General features: G+C 38.7%; 1 protein-coding gene across 1 annotated transcript in view; it reads left to right on the top strand.

Annotated features, from left to right (window-relative positions):
• Positions 1 to 8,646, top strand: part of LOC307015253 (vesicular inhibitory amino acid transporter-like) — an 11,442-nt gene extending 2,796 nt beyond the window's left edge. The window contains 7 exon segments of the mRNA XM_079643760.1: positions 3,733 to 3,773; positions 3,775 to 3,870; positions 4,780 to 4,900; positions 5,592 to 5,794; positions 6,482 to 6,719; positions 7,022 to 7,184; positions 8,171 to 8,646. Coding sequence (XP_079499886.1) covers positions 3,733 to 3,773; positions 3,775 to 3,870; positions 4,780 to 4,900; positions 5,592 to 5,794; positions 6,482 to 6,719; positions 7,022 to 7,184; positions 8,171 to 8,484 — 1,176 coding nt within the window. The 3' untranslated portion in view covers positions 8,485 to 8,646.
• The last annotated feature ends 4,405 nt before the right edge of the window (positions 8,647 to 13,051 follow it).

Below are 13,051 nucleotides of genomic sequence, written 5' to 3'. Positions count from 1 at the left end.
CATTTTAACATGTCATTCCTTGTTTTTCTACAAAGCTTTGTCTGTCTATCTCTGTAAATGCCAACCGCTCAAAAAATATATGTATTAAATATGCAGACGATCACCATTTAATCCGCTCCCCCTGATATAACTAAACAATGCTCAGTGGTCTTGCAGGCTGTTTGTCAGGCTCCCTTCAGTCTTCATAATCAAATAAAGCATGAATCAAATCGTTTTTTTTTATAAACACAATGTACCCTCGTGGCGGTAATGCTAATAGCTTATTATTGTGTAAATGCTGAGCCGTATTCAACCGCTGCACTCATGTTAATGTGTTCTTTCAATGAATAACTGCAGTGTAATTGAAAAGCGTTGCAGGGTCTATAAAGAACATTATGACATCAATACTGTTTACGCATGCACACACACACAAATGAATACACATGCATGAAGACTTGTTCCTTCGGGAGTCAAGGTGAATTCATGTCAATTTATTTTGTGTCACGTTGCTCTAAATACACACATTGTAATTCACCATTAGCTCTGTTGTCAGTACATAAATAAACATACAAACTAATTATATTTATTAGATAAACAAGTCCTTTATATGCTTGGTTTATTGATGCCAGTCTTTCTATCTCAGAGCCAGGTTTTCATTCATTAGAGACTGCGTTTTCTGTGCCAGATGATCCACAGGAAGTTTGTCTCGAATGGAAACTGAGGCCATGATATATTCCATATTACGGATTTAAATTGCCTATTCAAATGTGCGATGTATTCATTTCTGTAGCCTTGATGCTTCCAACTATATTTGAATGCATGTGTCCCTAAAACCATGCTTTGAATGAAATAACTGCAATTTGACTGCAGCATATTTTCTTTTACAACTAAAATACTATCTGCTTCATTCCTGGTTCGTGGGGTTGCTTAATGTTTTATAGGTTATTCATTACCAGCAGCACACTGCAATCAGGATCCTTAACCAAATGGATTGCTCAGTAATCCTTTAGTTAAGGTCACAGATAGGTTAAATTGAGGTGACTACTGGATGACTAATGTAGCTTAAAAGAGTCTATTTAATGAAGGCAGTGATTCACTGGATGCTCAGACGCTGATGTATGACCACAAAATGTATCTGAGGTACAGTATAAACATCTGGGCCTTAATTACAGATCGTTGTGAAAAAAACATCCGTTTTATCTCCTATCAAGGCCGAAAAGAAAATGTGTATTTTCCAGTGGTTGTTTATTCATGCCAATATAACTATGATGTGACTGTCTGCCAGCTTAATAAAGTTTTTTATTAGAGAGCAAATTTGCTGCCAAATATGCAAATACCAGCTCCAGCTCTCAAAGCTCCCGACTTGGGAGTATTATGAAACTCAGTTTCATTTCCAACTTGACTGTTAATGAGGCAGCTCGTCTTTGTGTGTCTTCATCGCAGATTAGAGACGTGAAGTTTGTGTTTTTGACAATAACAACGCTCTGATATCACTTTAACTGCCTGTGATTGTCAGCTTTTGAGCAACATTTTACCTCAAACTGGCTTGGAAATTCAACATCCAAGTTGTAAATGGGTTTTGAAATCCAAACACAGGCCGTAGGGAAATTAAGAATGTCCCCATTTTGTTTTGGAAAAGATTGCTGTCAAATGTTATTTGGTTCATCTCACTGCCAAATTCATCCCAACACCCCGAAGAGAAGTGAGGCATAAATAAATAAATAAATAAATAAATGCTGCCGGTTGTTCAAAAAAAGTAAATTTTAAAAGTTATTTTTACGTATATCACCTCTTTAAGCACTATTCTTGCCAATATATATTATCATGAACACTTGGATCTTCATGAGAAATGTTACATTATTATTTTCCAGTCAATGTTTCTTGCCTAATATTTGATTCAATACCAGAGCATGTTGCTGGTTAAAAAACTATTCTGATTGACTAACAAATCAATCGTTGTTTTCTGTGTCTGTAGCTCGTTGCGATTTCTTCCTTCATCTCAGTCTTTAGTTTTTCTTTAAATGTGGATAACCGGAGTCATAGCTCCTGCTTGAGGTCTCTGATATCGTTGCTAATGGTTGCTAGCGCGACACTTAGCATTTCCTGCATTATCCCATAGCTCCTAGTTAGCTTTTCCTCGTGTTCGCTAGCTTCGGAGATTTCGTCCATTTCAGGTTGTTTTTCATCTTTGTATTGCGGTTTGTTTCTTTTCCGGATTGTTTACCCCACTCATATCTAACTTTTCTTTGTTGAGTTGTTGAATTTTGTGGGTTTATTTAAACCCACCTGAGAGAACTCGCGCCCGCTCACTCCGCCACACCGGAAATGTTGCAACTTCAAAGCACAGAAATAATAAAGTTAATAATAAAAAATCATTATAACAAATGATTTGATATTAAGTCTGTATGTAGAAATCGACATCAACACATTTAGAGCTATATTAGGTGTTGGATTACTGCTGGATGAAGTACTGCTGGATGAAGCTAAACACCTTCTCCTGAGCCAATCGGGGATTTATTTCCTCTCTTTTTGTACCTGTCCTGTGATTGGGAGCTGCTTCAAGTTGCGCTCAGAGTAACCAATGAGGAATTATCTGGCATAAACACAGAGCGAAAGAGAAGTGTAGGAGGGAGAGGAAGGGAGACGAAATCAGATACTTGAGCGTCAGACTGCTTTCATCACCAGCAGCTCCATTTGAACATCAAGCTCCGTCTGCATGCCTACAGACAGCAGTTACAAAATATCACTTGAAAGAGAGAGAATGTGCTCGTGTACTTATGCATCGCTGTATGAGTGTGTGTGTGTGTGTGTGTTTCAGTGTCTCCATGTTCCAACATTCGTAACGCAGGAGCTCCATCAAAGTAGCTCTTGTCTCCTCTGATCTCAACTCATCCTCGTTTCCTTCTCTCCTTACCCTCTTCAGTCTGTGCCTTCTTCTTCCTCTTCCTCCTCCATTGCCTCTCCTCCTTATTCCTCTCTCTGGCAGCCACTTCCCCTCACGACGGGCCGAAGCTCGCCTCTCCTCGTCCCTTCTGCTCCTGCTGGCCTCCTGCATCCTCGAACGCTCCAGGCATCTCGCCAAAACTCTCCTCTCGCCCCCTCATCCTCCGACCGTGAACAATCCTCTTCTCTACTCTCTTAATTTCCCCTTCAACTTTCATCCTTGTTCTTTCCTCTTCTCTTGTTTTAGACTTTTCTAATTCTTACTGAAAACAAGTTGAAATGAGCACCTGGCTGTATGTAAAAATGGGTTGATTAAGAGGTCTTCTATGTATTTTGCTTTGTGTACCTATATTTTAAAGCAAGGATTTTATAGATTTTTCAAAATGTTCATCACCTTTTTCAAGGACTTCATTTTGCATGTGACTAATCCTTCCCACTCCTTATTTACTTATCATTGTGTTTTCTTTACTTGAGAACATTGTTTAATTTGCCTGACATATACATTTACAATTTTTTAAGTAACCAAATATTGCAGGCCAAAGTTCACTGGAATTATCATATACATATATTTTGTATATTTTTCTTGATTGGACGGCTTATTTTTTTATGCTTTTTTACCTATCTGTGTGTGTAATCATGGCGATAACACATTGGTAATTTTCTCACGTTGATTGGTGAATCTGTTTCTTCAATATTCAACAATCAAAGGAGAGGTTTGGAAGCAACTTTTCCAAAGGGGTCTTGTAGTATTCTCATTCCTATCGTCCTCCACCAAACCCAATAATCTTTGTTCTTTCTTCCATCTCTCAGGGTATCTTTGTGTTGGGTTTACCCTTCGCTCTGGTCCGCTCGGTTATGTGGTCTGGTTCTGCTGGTTCTGTCGGCCTGGGTCTGTAACCACACCGGGAGGATCCTGGTGGCCTGTCTGTACGAAGAAGAGCAAAGTGTGTCTGTTATATTCTCCTCTTCAGCCATTTTACTCATAGCAGATTTTCGAAGCAACTTATTTAACTTTGTGTCAGTGCTATAGCACTTATGGCTTTTATCCCAAAGAGCACTTATCCCTGTGCTTGGTGGATATCTATTTTTCTTGTTGAAGTCTTTGTTGGATATGTTTGAGTTTCTGCAGATGGTGCGGTCCTCTTTATTTTCAGCAATGGTGACTATCGTTCTGACAACAGAGACGTTCATGAATGTATTTTCTCTTCTATTCGACTCCTCTGGGGAATTAACCCCAATTTTGTTGAGTCCAAATATACTGTAAAAACATGTTATTCTGTTCTTTCAGCAGTGGCGAGCTTAAGAAAGTACCACTTCCACAGCAAAAGAAAATGTCAATCTGTTCTGTAAAACTGTGCTGAAGTATTTCTGAACTTAGGTCAAATTATGTTGTGATGAGTTCATTCATTTTCAATATAAATTGCAAGCCATAGCAATGTAAATAAAGAACATCATTGTGCTCATCTAAAGCACTGGAGCAAACTCTTCCACAAAGATAATAACTGGAAATAGTGACATTGCACGAAATTTGTATGACATTTTTGTCAGAATTAAAATTTTAAAAAAATTATTTCACACATGACAGTTATTTTAAAATGGAACATTTACACTTATACTGGTTTTTATTTGTATAGCACATGGTGGAAGGGAGCAGGGAGAAGTTACCTGCCCCTTCTTACAAAAAAATAACATCAAAGAAATAATGAAATAACCATTAAAAAGTAAAATAAAAGCAATATTCTTTCAACCACAGTTGCTTACAAATACTGAAACATAAAACCAGAACACAATCAAAAGTCAACTTCATACTGTCTAATGGCACTATTATCACATTAAGATGATGTATTTATCTCTCAGTGGAGGCTCGGTGTCACAGGTCAGAGTCCGGCGCAGCTACCAGGACGTTGTGGAGGCCTGCTGCAAAGGACTGTGGCCCCACTGGCCTGTGCTGGCAGGCTGGATGGTTAACGTAGCGCAGGTAACACACACTTGAGAATAAACCAACACATTGCAGCACATTCATAATTCTGTACATGAACATGTTGAATACAGTACTTCTGGATCAGTGGTCCTAACGTTTTGTCTGATATACACCGACAGCCTGTAAATTAGCTTGAGCAGCCCTTCACCATTATCACCATAAGCATTATTGCATTATTTGTTTAGTGATATGCTACAGCTACAGCATCAACCCTTTTATTAATTACATGGAGCTTTTTCACAATTTTCCAAATACTGTTAGCCAGCTATCAGCTATTTATCCATTACCTTTAGATAACTATTTAAACAATTTATTCATTACTTGTAGCTTTTACAGGATTTATTACTTTTCTTATACCATTTCAATCATATATCCTTTACATATACCTACCTTTGAACTATTGGAAGGGTTCATTTATATCTATTAGCCAACAATTAAGACTTATTACTTATGACTGATCTAGCTATCATGCTAGTATATGGATATATATTTTTTTATCAAATTCTGTTTTTTTTGTCAATGAGTTTAAGCTTCTCCACAAAGCTTATAAAGCCTTCCTGCAGGCGTCTCGTTTGTAGAAATGTACCCCTGGTCTAGCACTATGAGATACATATATATTAGAGATACACAAGTGAAAAAAACACCTTAGTTTCCCACAATAAACAGTTAAACATCTCTTTTTCTGCAGGTCATCGAGCTGTTGATGACGTGCACGCTGTACCTGGTGGTCTCCAGCAGCCTGCTGTCTGACAGTGTGTCGGGGACGGCTGTTCCTCGGTCAGTGTGCTCTCTGGTGTCTCTGGTGTTCCTGCTGCCCTGCCTGCTGCTCACTGATCTCAGACCAGTCTCCACCCTCAGCCTGCTGTGCTCCCTGGCTCACATACTCATCAGGTGATTGAAAATGAGTAGCTATGATTGTTCTGACATTAGCTGATCAGTATCACCAGTCATATGGAATCAAGACGACGAGGTGGTCTTTCTAATCTGTTCTCCTTTGATCATTATTCATCTTCTGCTGGTTTGGCCGTCTACTCCCATCTTCAACACACTGCTGTTGCTGCTTGTTTGATTTTGGATAATGGAGCTGGATCTCAAAGTTCTCCATGATCCCTCTGATCTCTCAATGCTATGGTTATTTAGTGATTTGCAAATAATTTCTTCCAAGTTTATTATTGAATATCCCATGTTTCTTTTATGAGCTTATAAAGAAAGCCTTGTTTCCACCTTTATTCAAAAAATAAATAATCAGCTAACCAAATTTGTTTAACATTTTAAAATACATTTTTGGAGATGCATATTTTTTGGAAGCATTTTAATGATTTAATATTATTTCAAATTTATTTTCCCTTTATTATTTTTCTCCTTTTATTTGTTGTATTGTATTTTGTACAATGTCTTTATTTCTTCTTTCAATTTCCTCATATTGGCAAACCTTATCTTTAATTGCTCTGTGTACCAAAGAGTAAACAGCTCTTATTGCATCATGCTTTGAACATAATAAAACAATTATCATTGCATGCTTTATTAATTTAAATATATTTATCATTTTCTTTCCTTTTGTCTCTGGCCCTCTGTCAGCCTGTTGGTCATGCTGTACTGTCTGAGTCGAGCCAGCAGCTGGTCCTGGTCCACTCTGTCTCTGTCTGTGGACCCGGAGGACTTCCTCGTCTCTGTGGGCGTCATCATCTTCTCCTACACCTCTCAGATCTTCCTCCCTCCTCTAGAGTGCAGTATGGAGGACAGAGGGCAGTTTAACACCATGCTGGGGTGGACTCATGGTGCCGCCTGCATCATGAAAACCCTGTTTTCTTTACTGGTTTGTAACATTGTTAAACACTGAAAATGTTCTTGTAATTCCAGTGATACTGAGTCGGTTTTTTATGTGTTTGTGAAGACTCCTAAACAAAGCTAACATTTAATTAAGTGCTGTCAGAGGTAAATAAATACAGTGACGGTTTTATTTTATAATTTGTTACCTAAAAAGCATTGAGACAGAATCTATATTTGGCCGGACATCTGGCTGACAACTGCGGATCTAATTTAAGGATGGAAGAAAGGACAGACAAATGGAGTGATTGATTGACTGATTGCATTGATTTGTTTTTCCTCCTCCATTAGGCCGTGCTGACCTGGGGGGAAGAAACCAGTGAGGTCATCACAGACAACCTGCCCTCTGACCTCCGACCTCTCGTCAACCTGTGCCTGCTGGCTAAAGCCCTGCTGTCCTACCCTCTGCCCTTCTACTCTGCTGCTGAAATACTGCAAACCTGCCTGCTTGGAGGTAAACACGACCGCCAGCTTTTTATTGAAACCACTGACCTTTCCCAAAGTTTTGTCACCATACATGAAGAGAGAGTTCCTTCAGGCCATCTATAAATGGGTTTGTATTCATGAATTATATCTAAGGTGTGGTGGACTTTAGATCTCAATTTTACTGTATACGTTATAATGGCTGATATGCAGATTACACATGGCCTTAGGAAGCTGTTTTTTCCTTTCTATATTGCTTATTATTCTGTGGAACAGCATAAGCATGTAAGATAAAGAAAGCAGGCCTGAGGCTGGTGGATCCCTGGATGGTCAATGAAAATAGCTTTGAAGAAAATTAATCGGTTACATGTTGTTTTCTCTCATGCTGCCTTAGGCATAAGACCTAATTGCTCCCGAGGTCAATAGTGGTGGACTGGGGTTAGATCGTTCAAGATGGGAGTCTCTGCAGATGTGTCAGTGAAGAAAGGTTGTGCTTGAACAGAGCATGAGAACCAGTTTAATTTCTACTAAACGTTTATTTAGCCCACAGATTACCTCTTAAATTGCTTCCATCCACACTTAAGCCTATTGTCAATAGAAACCAACATATGAAATGAAAACCTTACCGATGATGTCAGAAATACAACAAAACAAAAAAGCAAATCACATACCATTTGTTTTCGTTTGAATGCCAAGACATCAGGGAAACCTTGTGATGACTATCCTTCTCACTGTCATTGACTGTAAACACTAATGAAGTAATTATCACATAGCAACACTTTGCCTTTTTCCGAAGTGATGTCATTTAGAAATATAATATTTAAATGGGAAATGCACATGTCATTTTAACCCTTCCTGCCTTCTACAGCTTTTATTGTTAATTTGTGCTAATGACAACTCTACATAGACGCAACTGGGAAACAATTAGTCTGAAAAGAGCAACCCATGCACCAAAATTGCTTGCAGGTTCAACACAAATCAACATCAAAACAACACTCTACTTCAACCTTTCCACAGATGTCTCATCGTACTCCAAACATGGAGGTCGAGGTGTGTCTGGTCCGGCCCTGTTGGTCCGTGTCGCCTTGCTGATGACATCATACCTGCTGGCCCTGATGGTCCCAAGGTTCTCGCTGTTGATGGGTTTGACCGGCAGTGTGACCGGGGCGGCCATGACGCTCATCCTGCCCTGCCTGTTTCACCTCAGACTGCAGTGGAGTCGCCTCACTGTGCGGGACCGCCTGATAGACCTGTGCATTCTGAGCCTGGGGGTCATCTGCAGTGTGTCTGGGGTGATCTTTTCAGTGAAAAGACTAGTGGGAGGACTGTAGGGTGGTGGATGGATGGATGGATGGATGGTTGGATGAATGGATGCATGCATGAGTCGTGGATAATAAATCAATAGATGGGGCGATTAATGGATTCATGAATGGGTAGATGGATACTTGAGTAGATGAATAGATTACTCGATTATTGGATGGACGGATGGATATACAGATATGTGGATGGATGGATGGATGGATATATGGATGGATGGATATACAGATATATGGATGGATGGATTGATGGATGGATGGATGGATAAATAGATTTTGAAGAGAAAGGACAGTTACGCACTCTCCTTGAAACATTTCTTTATTTCAAGTGAGTGATTACACTTTTTGTAATGAGTTATTCAAAGCATGTTCTTTAGCAATATGAGAATTATAAAATCCATGGGGGATGACAAATATACTTAAAAAATAAAAATATGTGTGTCAGCCAAACGTTTCTTTAAGCTTGTTATAAATTCCCCTGTCACCACCTGGGATGTTTGCACCTATCTATTAACCAAACCGTACAATTTACCATGCTGACTGGTTTGTAATAAGTAAACATTGTCCATGTTTTAATAATTGCATTGGAGAGCAAAAGAGGGTTGTCACATAGTTCGTAATACAAAGTCAAGATAGATTTTTGTTTAAGTAGGAAATTGAGCTTTGTTACATTATATAATCTAAATCTAATTAAACCTTGTAAAGTGCTGAATGTGTTCCAGTCTTATGTGCTCCTGTAATTAAACAATAAGATAATTACAGCCATTAGTGGAACAGGCTGACCTACCGTACAATTAACTCTATTTTTAAAGTTTTTATGCTTAGACGAACATGTTTTCTGTGCATAATTATTGTAAAAATGCTGTTGCCTGTAATATGTGTGAACTTTATCATAGTGTGTCTAACAAGCCTTTAAGAGGAAATAAATATAAAAAGGATCCTCTCCTTTTGGCTGGAGAGGATTGAGTGATGTTTGTCTTATCTCATGTCTGAATTTGCTATTGATAAAATATCTATGGCGGTAGACTGTGTGCGTGTTTGTCATTGTGTGTGTGTTTTAAAACAGGCAGGTGGGAGTCATTTTGGCTTTGGTTCGGCTTCTGTGTATGTGCTTCCAACGCACTGTGGAAGTGGGTAGATCCAAACTGTGAAGAAAAGAAAAAAGGGCGACAGAGGAGACAAAAATGGTTTCATTTTTCATTCTGTTAAAAACATCTACTGTATATTGAAAAGTGAGAGGAAAGAAAAATGAGTAGGAAAAAGATAAGAATGAGAAAGGGCAAAAACTGAATCACAGTTGAATTAAAGAAGGTCAACAGAAACAGAAAGTTACAGTGGAGAAATGTAAGTTTTCCATTTCCCTGCAGGGGCTTGATGAACTATGTATTTCTAGTCACTGGTCAGACATATAAACACACACACACACACACACATGCAAAAACACCCCTGCACTACACTAACCTCGTAAAATGTAGTTGGACTAAAAAACCATTACGGTGATTTTCTTTCTGAGAAGAAAACTGTCCCTGTAAGCAAAGTCCATTTGTAGTAAATCTCTTTAGCTCAATAAAGTTTTATTTGATCAAGTGCAGGGGAAAACGACGGGCAGAAAGAGAGGGGATGAAATGTTCAAAGTGAAGACAACAGGAAACAGGAAACAGGAACACAAAGGATAGATCGACCTTTGAACATTATCATTACTGCACAATACCAGATATAAAGCACTTAATATAAATAAACTAATACTAACTTAAAAACTATGCATTGCAAGGTGCTGTTTGTTGCATTTAAACATAATTGAAACAATTTGCACAAACATTTCTAGGTATGGGTATAACAACAGTAAAACAACACCACTGGCCTCTACCATACCAAATATATTTCTAAATTTGATATAAAATAATTTCAATATTACCGAAATATGACTTGGTACAGTGAGAAGATATGATAAGCATCAAGTGTTAGGCTTAAACTGTCACACACACACACACACACACACACACACACACACACACACAGGTGACAGGTCGACAAAGAATTTAAGCCAACACGTCTGTCATCTCCTTAGAGATAGCATTACAAGACGTGTGTGTGTGTGTGTGTGTGTGTGTGTGTGTGTGTGTGTGTGTGTGTGTGTGTGTGTGTGTGTGAGAGAGATAGAGAACGATGGATAGCTGACAGCCTGACATGCTGTGTACATGCCACATCACCATATGATACTGACACACATTATCTCTGTCTCTCTCACACACACACACACACACACACACACACACACACACACACACACACACACACACACACACACACACACACACACACACACACACACACACACACACACACACACACACACACACACACACACACACACACCCTTGAAACAAGATAACAGAATCAGACATCGGATGCCATCTCAGCCATCATTCGCACCCCAGCAAATTTTTCAGGGGAATTGAAGGTACAAATATATATGTTTTCACCACTATAATTGGATAACACTCACAGACCTGACTGATTTAAATATGTTGGTTTCTTGACATTTGGAGTCCAAACGTAAAGTAGCCTCCCGCAGTGCAGCATCATTGCTGGTCCACTCAGCCTGGATGATTCAGAGTCTAGAGCCTCTTCAGTGGAAACTGTGAAACTACCAGCAACTGTGGCAGTTATGATCTGGCGGTCAAGTCTCATCCAAACCAGATTCTAAAGATGTCCCAGTTTCACGGTCAATCTTTTCCTCAAATTGATGTGTGACTTAATTTCTGAAGTGGCACACTATTCCTACTTGGGGAAAATATTTACAGCTCACATGACTTCCTGTTGGAACACTGGCCAGATTAAACTACTTTTGTAATGTAATCATTTAGACACTTAAATATTGTAGGGCAGCCTAGGGAGTGTGCAGTTATTTTAACACCCAAAACACAAGTCCAGCTAAGGACCGTTGTTGCCTGTCATTCCCCCCTATCAAATCTTCAATTTCTACTCTTTAAAATTCTCTTATTTTCAGAAATGACATTACATTACATTAAATTTAGCTGACGCTTTTATCCAAAGACAAGGAAGAAATCAATATATTTGCTTGTTATAGGTCTTTGTACATATCTGGATGCTGCAATAAGTCCACATTTGGTAAATGTAACTTCATATCTTCACCCACCAGGTAAGGACATTAACTGTGATACTGACAGACTTGATGTTTAGAGGTGAAAATAATAGATGACTCAAACTGCAACCAACAACAACAACAACAACAACAACAACAACAACACAAGAGACAGAAACCCAAAGGGAAAATGAAACCAATAGTTGACCTTCACAATGACTAGTCACCATTAAATATAATGCACTGGGAATAAATTGTTCAGGAGAGTAATACATTTGGGAAAGAATAGGAAAAGGTTCACTTTCACTACAAATCTGTATTTTGCAGTGACCACCAAACCCCAATATCCATTCACAGAAGTCCTTTCTCTTGCTTGAACTTTTAATCATTACTGTACTGAAAACAGCATTAAATTACAAGCAAAACATAAAACAGCAAATCTTTCATGGAAGCCATACAAAAAGAACCAATGTTCCCTTTGTGCTGATAGCTTGGTGACCCCTGGGTTTATTGATTTATCATAAAGCAGCCCTAATATCTTGTTATTCACCATTGCTACAGTTGTCCCCAAAATGGTATTCAATATGGGCTACCTGGAGCTGTACTTTTTGATAAATGATACTATTTATATGCGGTGCTTTTGCCACACATTCTGGGTTAGTAAATTACAGCACTTAACTTGTGCACCTTAGTGTTTGGATTTTTAGAGAGAATCATCACTTTTCAAGGAGGTCCACTTTGAATAATAATGTCCATTGTGTTACAATATGCCCTTATACTTCACCACCTCTCATTTGAAATCACCTGATACTTACACAGACAGTATTTTTAGACCTTATTGGCTCTGATTAAGCCAGAGCGTGGGTTGTGTCATGTCATCTCGGGCCAGGTTGGAAGGTTGTTTCAGTCTATCACATCGCAGCACAAGATGTATGGACTCAGCACACTGTGAGCTCTTCTGGCTAAAAGTATCCACTGTGTGACATAGGGCAGTCAAAAAGCTATCCTTCAACTGGAAGCCCCAAGCCTGTTTTTCAGGTTTCAGGCTCGAAAATGACATTCCCAGAACAAATGACCATATCTTCCCTTCTAAAAGGGTTAAATTAATAATCGTTTTTCTCAAAGTAATGATAAACCTGTGAGTTGGATGTAGAAGAGTCAGAATCAATATAGATGTTTTTTATTTTAAAGAAAATTCAGATTTAACATGGTAAAAAACTGTAAATTATAGTGTCCGTCCAAAACTTATGTTGTACTTATAGTGAAAACTAACCTTGGATGATGGGTTAGTAGACTAAAAGCTTGAGGAATCCAAAGTAGAACATATAATAAGTACCCTGTATCAAGATTTATGCAAAACAAGTGACATTTGACCTTTTTAGACAGATTTAGCAAAAAAACCCTCTTCTGGGGCCATTTGGGTGGATTTTCCTCATCTCTGGCCCCCGTTCTTCGGTTTTGACATGTGACATCTCT

Source organism: Notothenia rossii, assembly GCF_949606895.1.
Source record: "Notothenia rossii genome assembly, chromosome: 8".
In the NCBI taxonomy this organism is placed as follows: domain Eukaryota; kingdom Metazoa; phylum Chordata; class Actinopteri; order Perciformes; family Nototheniidae; genus Notothenia; species Notothenia rossii.
This window is presented reverse-complemented; position numbering and strand designations above follow the sequence as displayed.